Here is a 27,208-nt window from a genome sequence, read left to right on the forward strand (position 1 = left end):
CAAAAGGAGAGAAATTTAAGTTGGCCCTTTCTTTCTGATCTTTGCTAACTTTAATACCAAGATATGTGATCACATCTTTTACAGGGATATTACATAATGAGTTTAAGTCACATCTTTTCAACGCAAATAATTCACATTTCCTAATATTCAGAGATAAACCTGATACATGTGAGAAGGCATTAATACACTCAATAGCTTTCTTGACTTCATTATGATCTTTCAAAAAAATGGTGGTGTCGTCAGCCAATTGTGAACATTTTATCTCTTTGTCTTGTACCTGAATACCCCTAAAACGATCCTTATTTATATGAAGTGCCATAAATTGTGACCAATAAAAATAAGAAAGGAGAAATTGTGCTTGTTTAATCCCATGTCTAATGTCAAATCTTTGTAAGTTCTGTGGGATAATTTAACAGAGCTGTTACTATTATTGTAGTGTCTTAATTACACTTTGAAAATATTGACCAAAACCAAAAAATCAAAGAGTCTCAAAAAGAAAATAATATTCAACTATATCAAATGCCTTGTAAAAGTCTACAAATAAAATAAAGCTATCTTCCATAACGTGCTCATTGTAGTCTATCAAGTCCAATACTAGTCGAATATTATTACATATACAGTGGGGCAAAAAAGTATTTAGTCAGCCACCAATTGTGCAAGTTCACCCACTTAAAAAGATGAGAGAGGCGTGTCATTTTCATCATAGGTGCACTTCAACTATGACAGACAAAATGAAAAAAAAAATCCTGAAAATCACATTGTAGGATTTTTAATGAATTTATTAGCAAATTATCGTGGAAAATAAGTATTTGGTCAATAACAAAAGTTTATCTTAATACTTTGTTATATACCCTTTGTTGGCAATGACAGAGGTCAAACGTTTTCTGTAAGTCTTCACAAGGTTTTCACACACTGTTGCTGGTATTTTGGCCCATTCCTCCATGCAGATCTCCTCTAGAGCAGTGATGTTTTGAAGCTGTTGCTGGGCAACACGGACTTTCAACTCCCTCCAAATATTTTCTATGGGGTTGAGATCTGGAGACTGGCTAGGCCACTCCAGGACCTTGAAATGCTTCTTACGAAGCCACTCCTTCGTTGCCCGGGCGGTGTGTTTGGGATCATTGTCATGCTGAAAGACCCAGCCATGTTTAATCTTCAATGCCCTTGCTGATGGAAGGAGGTTTTCACTCAAAATCTCACGATACATGGCCCCATTCATTATTTCCTTTACACGGATCAGTCGTCCTGGTCCCTTTGCAGAAAAACAGCCCCAAAGCATGATGTTTCCACCACCATGCTTCACAGTAGGTATGGTGTTATTTGGATGCAACTCAGCATTCTTTGTCCTCCAAACCAAAAAGTAATATTTTGGTTTCTTCTGACCATATGACATTCTCCCAATCTTCTTCTGGATCATCCAAATGCTCTCTAGCAAACTTCAGACGGGCCTGGACATGTACTGGCTTAAGCAGGGGGACACGTCTGGCACTGCAGGATTTGAGTCCCTGGCGGCATAGTGTGTTACTGATGGTAGGCTTTGTTACTGGTCTTTCTGGGATTTTTGCTCACCGTTCTTGTGATCATTTTGACCCCACGGGGTGAGATCTTGCGTGGAGCCCCAGATCGAGGGAGATTATCAGTGGTCTTGTATGTCTTCCATTTCCTAATAATTGCCCCCACAGTTGATTTCTTCAAACCAAGCTGCTTACCTATTGCAGATTCAGTCTTCCCAGCCTGGTGCAGGTCTACAATTTTGTTTCTGGTGTCCTTTGACAGCTCTTTGGTCTTGGCCATAGTGGAGTTTGGAGTGTGACTGTTTGAGGTTATGGACAGGTGTCTTTTATACTGATAACAAGTTCAAACAGGTGCCATTATTACAGGTAACGAGTGGAGGACAGAGGAGCCTCTTAAAGAAGAAGTTACAGGTCTTTGAGAGCCAGAAATCTTGCTTGTTTGTAGGTGACCAAATACTTATTTTCCACCATAATTTGAAAATAAATTCATTAAAAATCCTACAATGTGATTTTCTGGATTTCCCCCCCCCCATTTTGTCTGTCATAGTTGAAGTGTACCTATGATGAAAATTTCAGTCCTCTCTCATCTTTTTAAGTGGGAGAACATGCACAATTAGTGGCTGACTAAATCATTTTTTGCCCCACTTTATGTCTGCCCTTCATAAAACCAGAATGGGTATCATCAATGATTTGATCAAGACCTTTTTTAAGTCTTTCTGCAAAGATGGATGCAAGTTGCTTTCCATCATTGTTCATTAATGTGATTGGTCTTTTTCTAACATCATAGAATCTTTGTTTGATTTGGGTATTACAGAAATTTGGTCTTGTGTCAAAGAAACAGTATTCCATGTCTATGGTCTAGTCTCTTCTATTGACTCACTATCTAACTTCTTCCCAGGGCCTGACTGGTACCTGACCAAGGTGAAGCTGAGGGTGACAGATGTCAACGACAACGTCCCCGAGTGGGCCATGGAGCCTTACCCCTACCTGGCAGTGGTGTCGCCCGAGGCCCCTGGGGAGCTGGTGTACCCGCTCCATGCTCTCGACGGGGATGAGGGCAGTAGCGGCGAGGTGGAGTACTTCCTGGCTGATGGTAAGAAAGAGATGTGCGCACGTACGCACACAGCGGGCCAGCCAAAATATCTGCTACATCTGTGGAGCCCCTGCTGAGGGGGAGTGTGTGTGTGTGGGGGGGGGGGGGGGGGTCTGGTTTGTTGATATATCAGGGACTGGGGGGTGGGCTAATCTTGTTCCATAGGATCACAATCCGTCTGCGACTCTTCTATGACCTGCATTAACTCAGTGCACTACCACTGACGCAGATAAAACCCTGGTCCAGCAGTATTCAAACCCACTAGTACCACTTTTTGAGTGGATTGACCCCCTTCTTGTTCCTCATTCTCCTCAAACAGATGTTGAAGATGAATGGTAACTAAGCACCGACATCACATGATCCCCAAGTGGTACAAGCTAAATGGAAATCAACATCCACCTGCTAAGAATTTTTTAAATCAGATTTTTTAAACATGAGCTTTTGTATTTAATCCTTCAATGATCCCATAGGTTTAACTACATCCAAAGAGGATGATAGCCTGGGTCTTGGGCACCAGCGAGGTCTGCTAACTTCCATTTGACCTCATTCTATAGAGTGGGGTGTTGGTAGACTTACTGTACCGTACTGTATGTGCCAGGGTTTACAGTTGTCGGACAAGACTAGGACCAGGATGTTGCTACTGTGAATACATTTGGATGGAAATATTATCTTCAGTCTATTCATCTAGTCATGTAAAATCAAGTCAAGTCTAATGTGCCTTTCACATCCATGACACAACACACTTTACAGAGCAACGAGACAAGACAAGAATGTTGCTACTGTGTATTAATTAAACTTTATTTTTATTTTTTAAAGATCCTCAGTATGTGTTCAGTCTCTCCATCTGTCTCCCTTGCTTGACTGTCCTGTTCTGTACTCTGTTATACTCAACTGTACATGTGTACTTCTGTATATATGAATGCATATAAAATGGGTAGATTATCCCCAGTATGTTCAGTCTATCCATCTGTCTCCCTTGCTTGACTGTTCTGTACTGTACTCTACTGTAGCTAAACTGTGGTGTAGAGGCTTCTATAACAATAAAGCTATACTCTACTCTACTAATAATGTACTACTGTACTGTACAGGTTACTCTAAATGCACATTGGGATGTAAAAGTGGCTTTACAAATACATCTGATTGAGTAATTGATTAATAAATGAATATATGTATTGACTGATTGTAACTTACAGGTGGTAATGGCTGCTTTGCGGTGGACAAGAAGAGTGGTCACATCTTGACCACAGGTCTCCCCCTGCAGATAGACAGGGAGTATCTGCTGAGTGTGGTGGCCTTTGACAGGCTGGGCAGTCGCAGTGCTCCGGCCATGGTGTCAGTCATAGCAGGACCCAGAACACCACAGTTCACCAAGGCATCCTACGCCATTTCCATACCAGAGAACACCCCAGAGGGACAGCCGTGAGTACTGGGAATGTATAGTTGTAGACGCACACCACATGGATGTACACCAGCCTGGCCCCAGATCTGTTCGTGCTATCACGCAAACTCCTTGTTACTCATTGTCAAGCCAAACATGGAGTTGGCAAGAGTACAAACAGATATGTGGCAATCGGGATGGACACACAATCAACATGTTAACGCAAGTCAGAACACACACACACACACACACACACACACACACACACACACACACACACACACACACACACACACACACACACACTCATAGACATTCCATTTCTACTCTGTATGGGAATTAGGGATTTAATTTGAATATCACACGTTCAGACATCTGAGAAAACAGCAACATCGGGAACAGCCTCAGTCACGCAGCAGCATAACTTATGTTGGTCCAGAACTGGAGTACACTTCTTTTTTTTTTTTGAACTGTAGCATAGTAAACTATTAGCATACTGTTAATGACATATTTCTGTCTCCTCTAGCTTCCTGGTGATGTTCGCCATCTCCTTCCAGAAGCAGCCAATCAGCTACAGCCTGCTGATCAACCCCAGCAGCCTGTTCAGAATGCAGCAGGAGACAGGGGAGATCAGCCTGACCCGCACGCTAGACTATGAGAATGACCAAAGACGTTACCTCCTTATGGTCAGGGCCAGCGAGGGGCCAGGGGGCCTCAGCAGCGCCATAGAGGTTCGTGATGGAGTGTGTGTGTGGCATCAGAGGAGGAACGTGTGTGTGTGTGTTTGTGTGCGACTATGTTTGTGATGTTTGTGTTTGTGTGTGTCGGGGTTGGTCTAGCTTAGATTTTCAGACTCCCTCACATTGGTTCCAGGAAGGACCAAGACTTGGAAGGATGGCATTCTGAGACTATGGTCGGTCTGGGCAAATCTCCAATTTGTAACATTTCTTTCTTATCTATGTCTCAGTGTTTTATGTATAGTAAAGACGGGCATGTCAAAGATGTGTCTAGCAAAGCTAGAACAACCATGAGGTTGACTAAATCAGACAGCCATCTCCCTATAGAATTCTGTCTGGAAGTCAGTCTGCTTGCCAGAATTTATTTCAACCCTCTAAATTATTTAGTTAATGATTTTGTCATCCAATTATCATGCCACACATTTATTTCACACTCCACGTTTCAGTTAGAAAACAGACCTTTAGGACTGACTGAGTCTGCTGGGTGTAGTGTTGGCTTGAGGGAAACATATTCCTGCTATTTCAGTGCTATTACTTAGCTGTCACTTCACACTTTACACTCTGACGGTGACACCGGGAGAGAGAGAGAGGGGGGGGAGAGGGGAGAGAGGAGAGAGAGAGAGAGAGAGAGAGAGGGGGGAGAGGGAGAGAGAGAGAGGAAGAGAGAGAGAGAGGAAGAGAGAGAGAGAGAGAGAGGGAGGGAGAGTGCGTTTCAGATGCAGGGCTAAGGGCCTTGCTCAGCCAAGAAGACAGGCCGGGAACATTTCTATTTTAAAAGCAGAACTCATGAGCTGGAAGATAAAGGAAATGTTGAGGTGGCAACTTTTAGAAACTACAGTGCAATTTAGCTCAAGTTTTTCTCCTACCAGTATGACATTTCAGCAACCCTTTACTTAAAGCCATGCAGTTATAATGCATTGTAAGACGTCGTGAGTTTGAAAAAAAAACCTTAGAAGGATTTATTATCATCTTATAATGATCCTGATGAAATACCAGTCTCAGGATAATATTTGATATGTGTTCAAACTGTAATATACTGTATACCTCACATGCGACCCATAATAAGACTATGCAATTAATATGTTAACAAAGTCTGTTAAATTGATAATCTGTCTCCATAAAGTTTATTTAACAATATGCAAGATACTATAGTTGAGTTACAGTAACTGACACTCAAGAAATGTATGAGAATAGAATTCTAAATACAAGTATATTGAAATACTTTGTCAAATGAATGGATTCACATACAAGGCATAATGCTCAAGGTACAAAAGAATTAACAAGCATTGCAAGGCATTATTATTATTCTAGGCATGATCAGAGAGGAGAGAGAGAAATCATAGCCTGAAAGTCCATGCCCCAAGAGTCCCTGAGGTAGAGAGAGAAAGAAAGAGAGAGAGAGTGTATCAACAAAAAAAGATAGAGAAAAAAAACAATGAAGCTAAGCCACTTTTATAAGCATCTGACCTGCTTGGATTCAAAATATTTATTGACCAATAGCATTTCTGTTGAGTTAACTTCCAAGTATGGGCGCAGGAAGTAAGGGTGCTGAAGGTGCTGCTGCACCCCCCCCCCCCCAAAAAAATGGAAAAATTAAATAAAATGAACAAAAATTTAAAAAATGGAAGAAAAAAAAGATTTTACAAAAATATAGCTATCTATTTTCACAAAATTAGTGCACTGGGCCTTTACTAGTCCTGTATTAGTGGACCGATGCAGCGCGGGCAAAAACACATTTTCAGCAGTCCCACTTCTGTCTCCTAGATGTAGAATGATTTGGGTTATGTCCCCTCTTCCCCACTTCTCCCCCCCCATCTCCTCTCCTTCTTCTCTCTCTCTCCTTTCCACCCTTGTCTCTCTCCTTTCCAACTTTCACTGTTTTCTTTCCCTTCTCATCCCCTTCTTCTCTCTCCCCTCTCCCCTGAGCAGGTCCAGGTGGTGATAACGGACGAGAACGACTGTGTCCCAGAATTTCTCCAGTCCATTTACAGTGTTGATGGGGTCCCTGAGACAGTAACCACAGCAACCTCTCTCCTGCAGGGTGAGATGAGAATGCAGCTTTGTCTTCCTAGTGTGTGTGTGTGTGTGTGTGTGTGTGTGTGTGGGGGGGGGGGCATTCTGTGACCTCTTTACTCTCATTTAGATTGATTATATATGGTCACAATGAGTCACAATTAATTGCGTTGCTGTTGAGTTCCTGGAACTGTTGTACAGTAATGAATACATTTACATTACATTTACATTTAAGTCATTTAGCAGACGCTCTTATCCAGAGCGACTTACATAGGTGCTTACATGAATAGGTGCTGATATGCAGCTCTAGGACTGTCAATTGTCTGTAATACCAACAGAAAAAGCTCCCCATCCTGACACATGCACACAGATTCATCAGACTTATTGTTAGAGACCAGGGTCGTATTCATTAGGGCACACCATTGCAAAATGCTTTGCAACGGAAAACGGAATCTAGCTTCAGCTAGTTTTCTTTTCTTTTTGGTGCCTAATGAATATGACCTATGTGTTCATATCCTGTATCTCTCCCACAGTGTTAGCCAGTGACTGTGACTCGGGGTTGAATGCAGAACTCACTTACTACACTCTAAGCCCAGACTTCAGCATTTCAGCCCACGGCACCATCTTCCCTGTGGGCCGTCTGGACTACGAGAGGCCCAACCACCAGTATGAGTTTGTGGTGATGGCAGTTGATAATGGGGAGGAGCCTCACTCTGGTACCGCCACCATCCGCCTCCGCATGGCCAATGTCAACGACCAGGCCCCCGAATTCTCCCAGACTGTGTGAGTGGATCTACTGATGTAGACTATAACCCCGCCCTCGCACAACATCAGCATTCTAGTATCTACTACACTATACATCCCCCTCCGTCAGTAGCATGGTATCTACTATACTATTGAACTACATCCCCCTCCGTCAGTAGCATAGTATCTACTACACTATTGAACTACAACCCCCTCCATCAGTAGTCTAGTATCTACTATACTATTGAACTACATCCCCCTCCGTCAGTAGCATAGTATCTACTACACTATTGAACTACATCCCCCTCCGTCAGTAGCATGGTATCTACTATACTATTGAACTACATCCCCCTCCGTCAGTAGCATGGTATCTACTATACTATTGAACTACATCCCCCTCCGTCAGTAGCATGGTATCTACTACACTATTGAACTACATCCCCCTCCGTCAGTAGCATGGTATCTACTATACTATTGAACTACATCCCCCTCCGTCAGTAGCATAGTATCTACTATACTATTGAACTACATCCCCCTCCGTCAGTAGCATGGTATCTACTATACTATTGAACTACATCCCCCTCCGTCAGTAGCATGGTATCTACTACACTATTGAACTACATCCCCCTCCGTCAGTAGCATGGTATCTACTACACTATTGAACTACATCCCCCTCCGTCAGTAGCATGGTATCTACTATACTATTGAACTACATCCCCTCCGTCAGTAGCATGGTATCTACTACACTATTGAACTACATCCCCTCCGTCAGTAGCATAGTATCTACTACACTATTGAACTACATCCCCTCCGTCAGTAGTCTAGTATCTACTACACTATTGAACTACATCCCCTCCGTCAGTAGCATAGTATCTACTACACTATTGAACTACATCCCCCTCCGTCAGTAGTCTAGTATCTACTACACTATTGAACTACATCCCCTCCGTCAGTAGCATGGTATCTACTACACTATTGAACTACATCCCCTCCGTCAGTAGCATGGTATCTACTACACTATTGAACTACATCCCCCTCCGTCAGTAGCATGGTATCTACTATACTATTGAACTACATCCCCTCCGTCAGTAGCATGGTATCTACTACACCATTGAACTACATCCCCCTCCGTCAGTAGCATAGTATCTACTACACTATTGAACTACATCCCCTCCGTCAGTAGTCTAGTATCTACTACACTATTGAACTACATCCCCTCCGTCAGTAGCATAGTATCTACTACACTATTGAACTACATCCCCCTCCGTCAGTAGTCTAGTATCTACTACACTATTGAACTACATCCCCTCCGTCAGTAGCATGGTATCTACTACACTATTGAACTACATCCCCTCCGTCAGTAGCATGGTATCTACTACACTATTGAACTACATCCCCTCCGTCAGTAGCATGGTATCTACTATACTATTGAACTACATCCCCCTCCGTCAGTAGCATGGTATCTACTACACCATTGAACTACATCCCCTCCGTCAGTAGCATAGTATCTACTACACTATTGAACTACATCCCCTCCGTCAGTAGTCTAGTATCTACTACACTATTGAACTACATCCCCCTCCGTCAGTAGCATAGTATCTACTATACTATTGAACTACATCCCCCTCCGTCAGTAGTCTAGTATCTACTATACTATTGAACTACATCCCCCTCCGTCAGTAGCATAGTATCTACTATACTATTGAACTACATCCCCTCCGTCAGTAGTCTAGTATCTACTATACTATTGAACTACATCCCCTCCGTCAGTAGCATAGTATCTACTATACTATTGAACTACATCCTCCGTCAGTAGCATAGTATCTACTATACTATTGAACTACATCCCCTCCGTCAGTAGCGTACAACTCCCTCCATCAGTAGTCTAGTATCTATTATACTATTGAACTACATCCCCCTCCGTCAGTAGCATAGTATCTACTACACTATTGAACTACATCCCCCTCCGTCAGTAGCATAGTATCTACTACACTATTGAACTACATCCCCCTCCGTCAGTAGCATAGTATCTACTACACTATTGAACTACATCCCCCTCCGTCAGTAGCATAGTATCTACTACACTATTGAACTACATCCCCCTCCGTCAGTAGCATGGTATCTACTACACTATTGAACTACAACCCCCTCTGTCAGTAGCATGGTATCTACTACACTATTGAACTACATCCCCCTCCGTCAGTAGCATAGTATCTACTACACTATTGAACTACATCCCCTCCGTCAGTAGCATAGTATCTACTACACTATTGAACTACAACCCCTCCATCAGTAGTCTAGTATCTACTATACTATTGAACTACAACCCCCTCCATCAGTAGCATGGTATCTACTACACTATTGAACTACATCCCCTCCATCAGTAGCATGGTATCTACTACACTATTGAACTACATCCCCCCTCCGTCAGTAGCATAGTATCTACTACACTATTGAACTACAACCCCTCCATCAGTAGTCTAGTATCTACTATACTATTGAACTACAACCCCTCCATCAGTAGCATGGTATCTACTACACTATTGAACTACATCCCCCTCCGTCAGTAGCATAGTATCTACTACACTATTGAACTACATCCCCTCCGTCAGTAGCATGGTATCTACTACACTATTGAACTACATCCCCTCAGTCAGTAGCATAGTATCTACTACACTATTGAACTACATCCCCTCCGTCAGTAGCATAGTATCTACTACACTATTGAACTACATCCCCTCCGTCAGTAGCATAGTATCTACTACACTATTGAACTACAACCCCTCCATCAGTAGTCTAGTATCTACTATACTATTGAACTACAACCCCTCCATCAGTAGCATGGTATCTACTACACTATTGAACTACATCCCCCTCCATCAGTAGCATGGTATCTACTACACTATTGAACTACATCCCCTCCATCAGTAGCATGGTATCTACTACACTATTGAACTACATCCCCTCCGTCAGTAGCATAGTATCTACTACACTATTGAACTACAACCCCCTCCATCAGTAGCATGGTATCTACTACACTATTGAACTACATCCCCCTCCGTCAGTAGCATGGTATCTACTATACTATTGAACTACATCCCCCTCCGTCAGTAGCATGGTATCTACTACACTATTGAACTACATCCCCCTCCGTCAGTAGCGTACAACTCCCTCCATCAGTAGTCTAGTATCTATTATACTATTGAACTACATCCCCCTCCGTCAGTAGCATAGTATCTACTACACTATTGAACTACATCCCCCTCCGTCAGTAGCATAGTATCTACTATAATATTGAACTACATCCCCCTCCGTCAGTAGCATAGTATCTACTACACTATTGAACTACATCCCCTCCGTCAGTAGCATAGTATCTACTACACTATTGAACTACATCCCCCTCCGTCAGTAGCATGGTATCTACTACACTATTGAACTACAACCCCCTCCGTCAGTAGCATGGTATCTACTACACTATTGAACTACATCCCCTCCGTCAGTAGCATAGTATCTACTACACTATTGAACTACATCCCCCTCCGTCAGTAGCATAGTATCTACTACACTGTTGAACTACAACCCCCTCCATCAGTAGTCTAGTATCTACTATACTATTGAACTACAACCCCCTCCATCAGTAGCATGGTATCTACTACACTATTGAACTACATCCCCCTCCATCAGTAGCATGGTATCTACTACACTATTGAACTACATCCCCTCCGTCAGTAGCATAGTATCTACTACACTATTGAACTACAACCCCTCCATCAGTAGTCTAGTATCTACTATACTATTGAACTACAACCCCCTCCATCAGTAGCATGGTATCTACTACACTATTGAACTACATCCCCTCCGTCAGTAGCATGGTATCTACTATACTATTGAACTACATCCCCTCCGTCAGTAGCATGGTATCTACTACACTATTGAACTACATCCCCCTCCATCAGTAGCGTACAACTCCCTCCATCAGTAGTCTAGTATCTACTATACTATTGAACTACATCCCCTTCCGTCAGTAGCATGGTATCTACTATACTATTGAAGTACAACCCCCTCCGTCAGTAACCTAGTACATACTACCTGTATACTATTGAACTACATCCCCCTCCATCAGTAACCTAGTACATACTACCGGTATACTATTGAACTACATCCCCCTCCATCAGTAACCTAGTACATACTACCGGTATACTATTGAACTACATCCCCTCCATCAGTAACCTAGTACATACTACCGGTATACTATTGAACTACAACCCCTCCATCAGTAACCTAGTACATACTACCGGTATACTATTGAACTACAACCCTCCATCAGTAGTCTAGTATCTACTATACTATTGAACTACAACCCCCTCCATCAGTAGTGTAGTATCTACTATACTATTGAACTACAACCCCCTCCATCAGTAGTCTAGTATCTACTATACTATTGAACTACAACCCCTCCATCAGTAGTCTAGTATCTACTATACTATTGAACTACAACCCCTCCATCAGTAGTCTAGTATCTACTATACTATTGAACTACATCCCCCTCCGTCAGTAGCATGGTATCTACTATACTATTGAACTACATCCCCCTCCGTCAGTAGCATAGTATCTACTACACTATTGAACTACATCCCCCTCCGTCAGTAGCATAGTATCTACTATAATATTGAACTACATCCCCCTCCGTCAGTAGCATAGTATCTACTATACTATTGAACTACAACCCCCTCCGTCAGTAGCATGGTATCTACTACACTATTGAACTACATCCCCCTCCGTCAGTAGCATGGTATCTACTACACTATTGAACTACATCCCCCTCCGTCAGTAGCATAGTATCTACTACACTATTGAACTACATCCCCCTCCGTCAGTAGTCTAGTATCTACTACACTATTGAACTACATCCCCCTCCGTCAGTAGCATAGTATCTACTACACTATTGAACTACATCCCCCTCCGTCAGTAGTCTAGTATCTACTACACTATTGAACTACATCCCCCTCCGTCAGTAGCATGGTATCTACTACACTATTGAACTACATCCCCCTCCGTCAGTAGCATGGTATCTACTACACTATTGAACTACATCCCCCTCCGTCAGTAGCATGGTATCTACTATACTATTGAACTACATCCCCCTCCGTCAGTAGCATGGTATCTACTACACCATTGAACTACATCCCCCTCCGTCAGTAGCATAGTATCTACTACACTATTGAACTACATCCCCCTCCGTCAGTAGTCTAGTATCTACTACACTATTGAACTACATCCCCCTCCGTCAGTAGCATAGTATCTACTATACTATTGAACTACATCCCCCTCCGTCAGTAGTCTAGTATCTACTATACTATTGAACTACATCCCCCTCCGTCAGTAGCATAGTATCTACTATACTATTGAACTACATCCCCCTCCGTCAGTAGTCTAGTATCTACTATACTATTGAACTACATCCCCCTCCGTCAGTAGCATAGTATCTACTATACTATTGAACTACATCCCCCTCCGTCAGTAGCATAGTATCTACTATACTATTGAACTACATCCCCCTCCGTCAGTAGCGTACAACTCCCTCCATCAGTAGTCTAGTATCTATTATACTATTGAACTACATCCCCCTCCGTCAGTAGCATAGTATCTACTACACTATTGAACTACATCCCCCTCCGTCAGTAGCATAGTATCTACTACACTATTGAACTACATCCCCCTCCGTCAGTAGCATAGTATCTACTACACTATTGAACTACATCCCCCTCCGTCAGTAGCATAGTATCTACTACACTATTGAACTACATCCCCCTCCGTCAGTAGCATGGTATCTACTACACTATTGAACTACAACCCCCTCTGTCAGTAGCATGGTATCTACTACACTATTGAACTACATCCCCTCCGTCAGTAGCATAGTATCTACTACACTATTGAACTACATCCCCTCCGTCAGTAGCATAGTATCTACTACACTATTGAACTACAACCCCTCCATCAGTAGTCTAGTATCTACTATACTATTGAACTACAACCCCCTCCATCAGTAGCATGGTATCTACTACACTATTGAACTACATCCCCCTCCATCAGTAGCATGGTATCTACTACACTATTGAACTACATCCCCTCCGTCAGTAGCATAGTATCTACTACACTATTGAACTACAACCCCTCCATCAGTAGTCTAGTATCTACTATACTATTGAACTACAACCCCCTCCATCAGTAGCATGGTATCTACTACACTATTGAACTACATCCCCCTCCGTCAGTAGCATAGTATCTACTACACTATTGAACTACATCCCCCTCCGTCAGTAGCATGGTATCTACTACACTATTGAACTACATCCCCCTCAGTCAGTAGCATAGTATCTACTACACTATTGAACTACATCCCCCTCCGTCAGTAGCATAGTATCTACTACACTATTGAACTACATCCCCCTCCGTCAGTAGCATAGTATCTACTACACTATTGAACTACAACCCCCTCCATCAGTAGTCTAGTATCTACTATACTATTGAACTACAACCCCCTCCATCAGTAGCATGGTATCTACTACACTATTGAACTACATCCCCCTCCATCAGTAGCATGGTATCTACTACACTATTGAACTACATCCCCCTCCATCAGTAGCATGGTATCTACTACACTATTGAACTACATCCCCCTCCGTCAGTAGCATAGTATCTACTACACTATTGAACTACAACCCCCTCCATCAGTAGCATGGTATCTACTACACTATTGAACTACATCCCCCTCCGTCAGCAGCATGGTATCTACTATACTATTGAACTACATCCCCCTCCGTCAGTAGCATGGTATCTACTACACTATTGAACTACATCCCCCTCCGTCAGTAGCGTACAACTTCCTCCATCAGTAGTCTAGTATCTATTATACTATTGAACTACATCCCCCTCCGTCAGTAGCATAGTATCTACTACACTATTGAACTACATCCCCCTCCGTCAGTAGCATAGTATCTACTATAATATTGAACTACATCCCCCTCCGTCAGTAGCATAGTATCTACTACACTATTGAACTACATCCCCCTCCGTCAGTAGCATAGTATCTACTACACTATTGAACTACATCCCCCTCCGTCAGTAGCATGGTATCTACTACACTATTGAACTACAACCCCCTCCGTCAGTAGCATGGTATCTACTACACTATTGAACTACATCCCCCTCCGTCAGTAGCATAGTATCTACTACACTATTGAACTACATCCCCCTCCGTCAGTAGCATAGTATCTACTACACTGTTGAACTACAACCCCTCCATCAGTAGTCTAGTATCTACTATACTATTGAACTACAACCCCTCCATCAGTAGCATGGTATCTACTACACTATTGAACTACATCCCCTCCATCAGTAGCATGGTATCTACTACACTATTGAACTACATCCCCCTCCGTCAGTAGCATAGTATCTACTACACTATTGAACTACAACCCCCTCCATCAGTAGTCTAGTATCTACTATACTATTGAACTACAACCCCCTCCATCAGTAGCATGGTATCTACTACACTATTGAACTACATCCCCCTCCGTCAGTAGCATGGTATCTACTATACTATTGAACTACATCCCCCTCCGTCAGTAGCATGGTATCTACTACACTATTGAACTACATCCCCCTCCATCAGTAGCGTACAACTCCCTCCATCAGTAGTCTAGTATCTACTATACTATTGAACTACATCCCCTTCCGTCAGTAGCATGGTATCTACTATACTATTGAAGTACAACCCCCTCCGTCAGTAACCTAGTACATACTACCTGTATACTATTGAACTACATCCCCCTCCATCAGTAACCTAGTACATACTACCGGTATACTATTGAACTACATCCCCCTCCATCAGTAACCTAGTACATACTACCGGTATACTATTGAACTACATCCCCCTCCATCAGTAACCTAGTACATACTACCGGTATACTATTGAACTACATCCCCCTCCATCAGTAACCTAGTACATACTACCGGTATACTATTGAACTACAACCCCCTCCATCAGTAACCTAGTACATACTACCGGTATACTATTGAACTACAACCCCCTCCATCAGTAGTCTAGTATCTACTATACTATTGAACTACAACCCCCTCCATCAGTAGTGTAGTATCTACTATACTATTGAACTACAACCCCCTCCATCAGTAGTCTAGTATCTACTATACTATTGAACTACAACCCCCTCCATCAGTAGTCTAGTATCTACTATACTATTGAACTACAACCCCCTCCATCAGTAGTCTAGTATCTACTATACTATTGAACTACATCCCCCTCCGTCAGTAGCATGGTATCTACTATACTATTGAACTACATCCCCCTCCGTCAGTAGCATAGTATCTACTACACTATTGAACTACATCCCCTCCGTCAGTAGCATAGTATCTACTATAATATTGAACTACATCCCCCTCCGTCAGTAGCATAGTATCTACTATACTATTGAACTACAACCCCCTCCGTCAGTAGCATGGTATCTACTACACTATTGAACTACATCCCCCTCCGTCAGTAGCATGGTATCTACTACACTATTGAACTACATCCCCCTCCGTCAGTAGCATAGTATCTACTACACTATTGAACTACATCCCCCTCCGTCAGTAGCATAGTATCTACTACACTATTGAACTACATCCCCCTCCGTCAGTAGCATGGTATCTACTACACTATTGAACTACAACCCCCTCCGTCAGTAGCATGGTATCTACTACACTATTGAACTACATCCCCCTCCGTCAGTAGCATGGTATCTACTACACTATTGAACTACATCCCCCTCCGTCAGTAGCATGGTATCTACTATACTATTGAACTACATCCCCCTCCGTTAGTAGCATGGTATCTACTATACTATTGAACTACATCCCCCTCCGTCAGTAGCATGGTATCTACTACACTATTGAACTACATCCCCCTCCGTCAGTAGCATGGTATCTACTATACTATTGAACTACATCCCCTCCGTCAGTAGCATGGTATCTACTACACTATTGAACTACATCCCCTCCGTCAGTAGCATAGTATCTACTACACTATTGAACTACATCCCCCTCCGTCAGTAGTCTAGTATCTACTACACTATTGAACTACATCCCCCTCCGTCAGTAGCATGGTATCTACTACACTATTGAACTACATCCCCCTCCGTCAGTAGCATAGTATCTACTATACTATTGAACTACATCCCCCTCCGTCAGTAGTCTAGTATCTACTACACTATTGAACTACATCCCCCTCCGTCAGTAGCATAGTATCTACTATACTATTGAACTACATCCCCCTCCGTCAGTAGCATAGTATCTACTACACTATTGAACTACATCCCCCTCCGTCAGTAGCATAGTATCTACTATAATATTGAACTACATCCCCCTCCGTCAGTAGCATAGTATCTACTACACTATTGAACTACAACCCCCTCCATCAGTAGTCTAGTATCTACTATACTATTGAACTACAACCCCCTCCATCAGTAGTCTAGTATCTACTATACTATTGAACTACAACCCCCTCCATCAGTAGTGTAGTATCTACTATACTATTGAACTACAACCCTCTCCATCAGTAGTCTAGTATCTACTATACTATTGAACTACAACCCCCTCCATCAGTAGTCTAGTATCTACTATACTATTGAACTACAACCCCCTCCATCAGTAGTCTAGTATCTACTATACTATTGAACTACATCCCCCTCCGTCAGTAGCATGGTATCTACTATACTATTGAACTACATCCCCCTCCGTCAGTAGCATAGTATCTACTACACTATTGAACTACATCCCCCTCCGTCAGTAGCATAGTATCTACTATAATATTGAACTACATCCCCCTCCGTCAGTAGCATAGTATCTACTATACTATTGAACTACAACCCCCTCCGTCAGTAGCATGGTATCTACTACACTATTGAACTACATCCCCTCCGTCAGTAGCATAGTATCTACTACACTATTGAACTACATCCCCTCCGTCAGTAGCATAGTATCTACTACACTATTGAACTACATCCCCCTCCGTCAGTAGCATAGTATCTACTACACTATTGAACTACATCCCCTCCGTCAGTAGCATGGTATCTACTACACTATTGAACTACAACCCCCTCCGTCAGTAGCATGGTATCTACTACACTATTGAACTACATCCCCCTCCGTCAGTAGCATAGTATCTACTACACTATTGAACTACATCCCCCTCCGTCAGTAGCATGGTATCTACTACACTATTGAACTACATCCCCCTCCGTCAGTAGCATGGTATCTACTACACTATTGAACTACATCCCCCTCCGTCAGTAGCATGGTATCTACTATACTATTGAACTACATCCCCTCCGTCAGTAGCATGGTATCTACTACACTATTGAACTACATCCCCCTCCGTCAGTAGCATGGTATCTACTATACTATTGAACTACATCCCCCTCCGTCAGTAGCATGGTATCTACTACACTATTGAACTACATCCCCCTCCGTCAGTAGCATGGTATCTACTACACTATTGAACTACATCCCCCTCCGTCAGTAGCATGGTATCTACTACACTATTGAACTACATCCCCCTCCGTCAGTAGCATGGTATCTACTATACTATTGAACTACATCCCCTCCGTCAGTAGCATGGTATCTACTACACTATTGAACTACATCCCTCCGTCAGTAGCATGGTATCTACTACACTATTGAACTACATCCCCCTCCGTCAGTAGCATGGTATCTACTATACTATTGAACTACATCCCCCTCCGTCAGTAGCATGGTATCTACTACACTATTGAACTACATCCCCCTCCGTCAGTAGCATAGTATCTACTACACTATTGAACTACATCCCCCTCCGTCAGTAGTCTAGTATCTACTACACTATTGAACTACATCCCCCTCCGTCAGTAGCATGGTATCTACTACACTATTGAACTACATCCCCCTCCGTCAGTAGGATAGTATCTACTATACTATTGAACTACATCCCCCTCCGTCAGTAGTCTAGTATCTACTACACTATTGAACTACATCCCCTCCGTCAGTAGCATAGTATCTACTATACTATTGAACTACACCCCCTCCGTCAGTAGCATAGTATCTACTACACTATTGAACTACATCCCCTCCGTCAGTAGCATAGTATCTACTATAATATTGAACTACATCCCCTCCGTCAGTAGCATAGTATCTACTATACTATTGAACTACAACCCCTCCGTCAGTAGCATGGTATCTACTACACTATTGAACTACATCCCCCTCCGTCAGTAGCATAGTATCTACTACACTATTGAACTACATCCCCCTCCGTCAGTAGGATAGTATCTACTACACTATTGAACTACATCCCCCTCCGTCAGTAGCATAGTATCTACTACACTATTGAACTACATCCCCTCCGTCAGTAGCATAGTATCTACTACACTATTGAACTACATCCCCTCCGTCAGTAGCATAGTATCTACTACACTATTGAACTACATCCCCTCCGTCAGTAGCATGGTATCTACTACACTATTGAACTACAACCCCTCCGTCAGTAGCATGGTATCTACTACACTATTGAACTACATCCCCTCCGTCAGTAGCATAGTATCTACTACACTATTGAACTACATCCCCCTCCGTCAGTAGCATAGTATCTACTACACTATTGAACTACAACCCCTCCATCAGTAGTCTAGTATCTACTATACTATTGAACTACAACCCCCTCCATCAGTAGCATGGTATCTACTACACTATTGAACTACATCCCCCTCCATCAGTAGCATGGTATCTACTACACTATTGAACTACATCCCCTCCGTCAGTAGCATAGTATCTACTACACTATTGAACTACAACCCCTCCATCAGTAGTCTAGTATCTACTATACTATTGAACTACAACCCCTCCATCAGTAGCATGGTATCTACTACACTATTGAACTACATCCCCCTCCGTCAGTAGCATGGTATCTACTATACTATTGAACTACATCCCCCTCCGTCAGTAGCATGGTATCTACTACATTATTGAACTACATCCCCCTCCATCAGTAGCGTACAACTCCCTCCATCAGTAGTCTAGTATCTACTATACTATTGAACTACATCCCCCTCCGTCAGTAGCATGGTATCTACTATACTATTGAACTACATCCCCCTCCGTCAGTAGCATGGTATCTACTACACTATTGAACTACATCCCCCTCCGTCAGTAGCATGGTATCTACTATACTATTGAATTACATCCCCCTCCGTCAGTAGCATAGTATCTACTATACTATTGAACTACATCCCCCTCCGTCAGTAGCATGGTATCTACTATACTATTGAACTACATCCCCCTCCGTCAGTAGCATGGTATCTACTACACTATTGAACTACATCCCCCTCCGTCAGTAGCATGGTATCTACTACACTATTGAACTACATCCCCTCCGTCAGTAGCATGGTATCTACTATACTATTGAACTACATCCCCTCCGTCAGTAGCATGGTATCTACTACACTATTGAACTACATCCCCCTCCGTCAGTAGCATAGTATCTACTACACTATTGAACTACATCCCCCTCCGTCAGTAGTCTAGTATCTACTACACTATTGAACTACATCCCCCTCCGTCAGTAGCATAGTATCTACTATACTATTGAACTACATCCCCCTCCGTCAGTAGCATAGTATCTACTACACTATTGAACTACATCCCCCTCCGTCAGTAGTCTAGTATCTACTACACTATTGAACTACATCCCCCTCCGTCAGTAGCATGGTATCTACTACACTATTGAACTACATCCCCTCCGTCAGTAGCATGGTATCTACTACACTATTGAACTACATCCCCCTCCGTCAGTAGCATGGTATCTACTATACTATTGAACTACATCCCCCTCCGTCAGTAGCATGGTATCTACTACACTATTGAACTACATCCCCCTCCGTCAGTAGCATAGTATCTACTACACTATTGAACTACATCCCCTCCGTCAGTAGTCTAGTATCTACTACACTATTGAACTACATCCCCTCCGTCAGTAGCATGGTATCTACTACACTATTGAACTACATCCCCCTCCGTCAGTAGCATAGTATCTACTATACTATTGAACTACATCCCCTCCGTCAGTAGTCTAGTATCTACTACACTATTGAACTACATCCCCCTCCGTCAGTAGCATAGTATCTACTATACTATTGAACTACATCCCCTCCGTCAGTAGTCTAGTATCTACTATACTATTGAACTACATCCCCTCCGTCAGTAGCATAGTATCTACTATACTATTGAACTACATCCCCCTCCGTCAGTAGCATAGTATCTACTATACTATTGAACTACATCCCCCTCCGTCAGTAGCATAGTATCTACTATACTATTGAACTACATCCCCCTCCGTCAGTAGCGTACAACTCCCTCCATCAGTAGTCTAGTATCTATTATACTATTGAACTACATCCCCCTCCGTCAGTAGCATAGTATCTACTACACTATTGAACTACATCCCCCTCCGTCAGTAGCATAGTATCTACTATAATATTGAACTACATCCCCCTCCGTCAGTAGCATAGTATCTACTATACTATTGAACTACAACCCCCTCCGTCAGTAGCATGGTATCTACTACACTATTGAACTACATCCCCCTCCGTCAGTAGCATAGTATCTACTACACTATTGAACTACATCCCCCTCCGAACTACATCCCCCTCCGTCAGTAACATAGTATCTACTATACTATTGAACTACATCCCCCTCCGTCAGTAGCATACAACTCCCTCCATCAGTAGTCTAGTATCTATTATACTATTGAACTACATCCCCCTCCGTCAGTAGCATGGTATCTACTACACTACTGAACTACATCCCCCTCAGTCAGTAGCATAGTATCTACTACACTATTGAACTACATCCCCCTCCGTCAGTAGCATAGTATCTACTACACTATTGAACTACATCCCCCTCCGTCAGTAGCATAGTATCTACTACACTATTGAACTACAACCCCCTCCATCAGTAGCATGGTATCTACTACACTATTGAACTACATCCCCCTCCGTCAGTAGCATGGTATCTACTATACTATTGAACTACATCCCCCTCCGTCAGTAGCATGGTATCTACTACACTATTGAACTACATCCCCCTCCGTCAGTAGCGTACAACTCCCTCCATCAGTAGTCTAGTATCTATTATACTATTGAACTACATCCCCCTCCGTCAGTAGCATAGTATCTACTACACTATTGAACTACATCCCCCTCCGTCAGTAGCATAGTATCTACTATAATATTGAACTACATCCCCCTCCGTCAGTAGCATAGTATCTACTATACTATTGAACTACAACCCCCTCAATCAGTAGCATGGTATCTACTACACTATTGAACTACATCCCCCTCCGTCAGTAGCATAGTATCTACTACACTATTGAACTACATCCCCCTCCGTCAGTAGCATAGTATCTACTACACTATTGAACTACATCCCCCTCCGTCAGTAGCATAGTATCTACTACACTATTGAACTACATCCCCCTCCGTCGGTAGCATGGTATCTACTACACTATTGAACTACATCCCCCTCCGTCAGTAGCATAGTATCTACTACACTATTGAACTACATCCCCCTCCGTCAGTAGCATAGTATCTACTACACTATTGAACTACAACCCCCTCCATCAGTAGTCTAGTATCTAGTATACTATTGAACTACAACCCCCTCCATCAGTAGCATGGTATCTACTACACTATTGAACTACATCCCCCTCCATCAGTAGCATGGTATCTACTACACTATTGAACTACATCCCCCTCCGTCAGTAGCATAGTATCTACTACACTATTGAACTACAACCCCCTCCATCAGTAGTCTAGTATCTACTATACTATTGAACTACAACCCCCTCCATCAGTAGCATGGTATCTACTACACTATTGAACTACATCCCCCTCCGTCAGTAGCATGGTATCTACTATACTATTGAACTACATCCCCCTCCGTCAGTAGCATGGTATCTACTACACTATTGAACTACATCCCCTTCCATCAGTAGCGTACAACTCCCTCCATCAGTAGTCTAGTATCTACTATACTATTGAACTACATCCCCCTCCGTCAGTAGCATGGTATCTACTATACTATTGAAGTACAACCCCCTCCGTCAGTAACCTAGTACATACTACCTGTATACTATTGAACTACATCCCCCTCCCTCAGTAACCTAGTACATACTACCGGTATACTATTGAACTACATCCCCCTCCATCAGTAACCTAGTACATACTACCGGTATACTATTGAACTACATCCCCCTCCATCAGTAACCTAGTACATACTACCGGTATACTATTGAACTACATCCCCCTCCATCAGTAACCTAGTACATACTACCGGTATACTATTGAACTACATCCCCCTCCATCAGTAGTCTAGTATCTACTATACTATTGAACTACAACCCCCTCCGTCAGTAATCTAGTATCTACTATACTATTGAACTACAACCCCCTCCATCAGTAGTCTAGTATCTACTATACTATTGAACTACAACTCCCTCCATCAGTAGTCTAGTATCTACTATACTATTGAACTACAACCCCCTCCATCAGTATTCTAGTATCTACTATACTATTGAACTACAACCCCCTCCATCAGTAGTCTAGTATCTACTATACTATTGAACTACAACCCCTCCATCAGTAGTCTAGTATCTACTATACTATGGAACTACAACCCCCTCCATCAGTAGTCTAGTATCTACTATACTATTGAACTACAACCCCCTCCATCAGTAGTCTAGTATCTACTATACTATGGAACTACAACCCCCTCCATCAGTAGTCTAGTATCTACTATACTATTGAACTACAACCCCCTCCATCAGTAGTCTAGTATCTACTATACTATGGAACTACAACCCCCTCCATCAGTAGTCTAGTATCTACTATACTATTGAACTACAACCCCCTCCGTCAGTAGTCTAGTATCTACTATACTATTGAACTACAACCCCCTCCATCAGTAATCTAGTATCTACTATACTATTGAACTACAACCCCCTCCATCAGTAGTCTAGTATCTACTATACTATTGAACTACAACCCCCTCCATCAGTAATCTAGTATCTACTATACTATTGAACTACAACCCCCTCCATCAGTAGCATGGTATCTACTATACTATTGAACTACAACCCCCTCCATCAGTAGTCTAGTATCTACTATACTATTGAACTACAACCCCCTCCTGTGCAACTTCTGGCATGATAAACTTCCCCTTTTCCACATTTTGTTACGTTATAGCCTTATTCTAAAATTTATACAATTATTGTTTTCCTCATCACACACAATACCCCATAATGACAAAGCGAAAACAGGTTTTTATATATTTGAGCAAATGTATAAAAAAAAATATAAAATAAAAACATTATTTACATAAGTATTCAGACCCTTTGCTATGAGTCTCGAAATTGAGCTCAGGTGCATCCTGTTTCCATTGATCATCTTTAAGATGTTTCTACAACTTGATTGGAATCCACCTGTGGTAAATTCAATTGATTAGACATAATTTGGAAAGGCACACACCTGTCTCTATAAAGTCCCACAGTTGACAGTGCATGTCATTAAGAAGAATGGCGCCGGAGGGGGTGCATTGTTTGTAACTTATTTGGTACATAATGGTGATGCTACCGTCTCTTGTGACCGTAAAGAGCTTCTGGATATCAGAACTGTGATTACTCACCTTGAACTGGATGAAGATTTTTCTTTAATTAGTCTGGTAACAATTTATCAGCCAGTGGATAACCTACCTCTAACATCCGTTCTATTGGCCAATATGCAATCACTAAAGAATAAGCTGGGTGAGCTCTGTTTGAGACTATCCTATCAACAGGACGTTAAAAACTGTAATATCTTATGTTTCACCAAGGTTTTCTGCGCATCGGCAGGACAAAACAGCTGCGTCCGTCCGGTAAGACGAGGGTGGGGGTGTGTGTCTATTTGTAAATAACAGCTGGTGCGTGATGTCTAATATTAAGGTAGCCTCGAGGTATTGCTCACCTGAGATAGAGTACCTCATGATAAACTGTAGACCACACTATCTACCAAGAGAGTTTTCATCTATATTCTTTTTAGCTGTCTATTTACCACCACATACCGATGTTGAAGACCGCACTCAACGAGTTGTATAAAGCCATAAGAAAACAAGAAAATGGTCATTCAGAAGTGGCACTCATAATGGCCAGGGACTTTGATGCAGGCAAACTTAAATTTGTTTTACCTAATTTCTACCAGCATGTCACATGTGAAACCAGAGGGAAAAAACGCTAGACCACCTTTACTCCACACACAGAGACGCATACAAAGCTCTCCCTTGCCCTCCATTTGGCAAGTCTGACCATATTTCTGTCCTCCTGATTCCTGCGTACAAGCAGAAACTAAAGCAGGAAGCACCAGTTACTCGCTCAATACTGAAGTGGTCAGATGACACGGATGCTACACTACAGGAATGTTTTGATGGCACAGATTTGAATTTGTTCCGGATTTAATCCAATGGGATTGAGTAGTTTACCACATCAGTCACAGGCTTCATCAATAAGTGCATCGACGACATTGTCCCCACACTGACCGTACGTACATATCCCAACCCGAAACAATGAATTAGATGCAACATCCGCACCGAGCTAAAGGCTTGAGCGGCCACTTTCAAGAAGCGTGACACTAATCCGGACACTTATAAGGAATCCCGCTATGACCTCAGATGAACCATCAAACAGCCAAACTGTCAATACAGGACTAAGACTCTCGTCAAATGTGGCAGGGCTTGCAAACTATTACAGACTACAAAGGGAAACCCAGTGACGCAAGCCTACCAGACGGACTAAATTACTTTTATGCTCGCTTCAAGGCATGCAACACTGAAGCATGCATGAGAGCACCAGCTGTTCCGGACAACTGTGATCACGCTCTAATTAGCCTATGTGAGCAAGTCCTTTAAACAGGATGTGTACTCAGAGCATGCGCGGACCAACTGGCAAGTGTCTTCACTGACATTTTTACCCTCTCCCTGACCGAGTCTGTAATACCTACATGTTTCAAGCAGACCACCATAGTCCCTGCCTAAATGACTTAGCACTAGCGTCGATAGCACCATAGTCCCCACCCCGTAGCACTAGTGTCTATAGCTATGAACTGCTTTGAAAGGCTGGTCAGTGTTCACATCACCAACCCTTGACCCACTCCAATTCGAATACCGCCCCAACAGCTCCACAGATGACGCTATGTCAATTACACTCCACACTGCCCTTTCCCACCTGGACAAAAGGAACACCTATGTGATAATGCTGTCCATGACTACAGCTCAGCATTCAACACCATGGTGCCCACAAAGCTCACAACTAAGCTAAGAACCCTGGGACTAAACACTTCCCTCTGCAACTGGATCCTGGACTTCCTGACAGGCCACTCCCAGGTGGTAAGGGTAGGCAACGACACATCTGCCAAGCTGATCCTCAACACGGGGGACACCCATGGGTGCGTGCTTAGTCCCCTCCTGTACCCCCTGTTCACCCAAAACTGTGTGGCCAAGCACAACTCCAACGACATCATTAAGTTTGCTGATGACACAATGTTGGTAGGCCTAATCACTGACAACAATGAGACAGCCTATAGGGAGGAGATCAGAGACCTTGCAGTGTGGTGTCAGGACAACAACCTCTCCCTCAATGTGAACAAGACAAATGAGATGATTGTGGACTACAGGAAAAAGAGGACCGAACATGCCCCCATTGACATCGACAGATCTGCAGTGGATCGGGTCAAGAGGTTCAAGTTCCTTGGTGTCCACATCACCAACAAACTAACATGGTCCAAGCACACCAATACATTTGTGAAGAGGGCACGACAAAACCTATTCCCCGTCAGGAGACTGATAAGATTTGGCATGAGTCCCCAGATCCTCAAAAAGTTCTACAGCTGCACCATCGAGAGCATCCTGACCGGTTGCATCACCACCTGGTATGGCAAATGCTCGGCATCTGACCGTAAGGTGCCACAGAGGGTAGTGCGTACATCCCAGTACATCACTGGGGCCAAGTTTGCTGCCATCCAGGACCTATATACCAGGCGGTGTCAGAGGAAGGCCCAAAAAATTGACAAAGACTCCAGTCACCAGTCACACGACAAGCGGTACCGGAGTGCCGGGTCGTTGTCCAAATGACTTCTTAACAGCCTCTACCCCCAAGCCATAAGACTGCTGAACAATTAATCAAATGGCCACCTGGACTATTTGCATTGACCATAGGGGTCAATGCAAATAGTATCTATTTGTTTTCACACTGCTGCTACTCGCTGTTTATTATCTATGCATTGTCAATTTACCCGTACCTACATGTAACCTGTACACACACATATTGACTCGGTACCAGTACCCCCTGTACAGTATAAAGCCTCATTATTGTTATTTTATTATGTTACTTTTCTTTCTTTTTTTTCCCCTTAAGTTTAAGTTTACTTTTTTCGTAAACCTGCATTGTTGGTTAAGGGCTTGTAAGTAAGCGGTAAGGTCTACCTGTTGTAATCGGTGCATGTGACAAATACAATTTGATTTGATGTCAGAGCAAAAACCAAGCCATGAGGTCGAAGGAATTGTCGATAGAGCTCTGAGACAGGATTGTGTCGAAGCAAAGATCTGGGGAAACATA

The 27,208-nt window shown here is 42.8% G+C and overlaps 1 protein-coding gene across 1 annotated transcript in view; it reads left to right on the top strand.

The window, feature by feature from the left end:
* LOC115108926 (neural-cadherin-like) overlaps window positions 1-27,208 on the top strand; it is a 141,981-nt gene that overhangs the window by 37,493 nt on the left and 77,280 nt on the right. Inside the window, exons 2-6 of the mRNA XM_065009804.1 lie at window positions 2,413-2,607; window positions 3,801-4,026; window positions 4,512-4,716; window positions 6,652-6,763; window positions 7,269-7,518. Of these exons, the coding sequence (XP_064865876.1) occupies window positions 2,413-2,607; window positions 3,801-4,026; window positions 4,512-4,716; window positions 6,652-6,763; window positions 7,269-7,518 (988 nt within the window). The remainder of the gene's footprint in view (window positions 1-2,412; window positions 2,608-3,800; window positions 4,027-4,511; window positions 4,717-6,651; window positions 6,764-7,268; window positions 7,519-27,208) is intronic.

Source organism: Oncorhynchus nerka, linkage group LG25, assembly GCF_034236695.1.
Source record: "Oncorhynchus nerka isolate Pitt River linkage group LG25, Oner_Uvic_2.0, whole genome shotgun sequence".
Taxonomy (NCBI): domain Eukaryota; kingdom Metazoa; phylum Chordata; class Actinopteri; order Salmoniformes; family Salmonidae; genus Oncorhynchus; species Oncorhynchus nerka.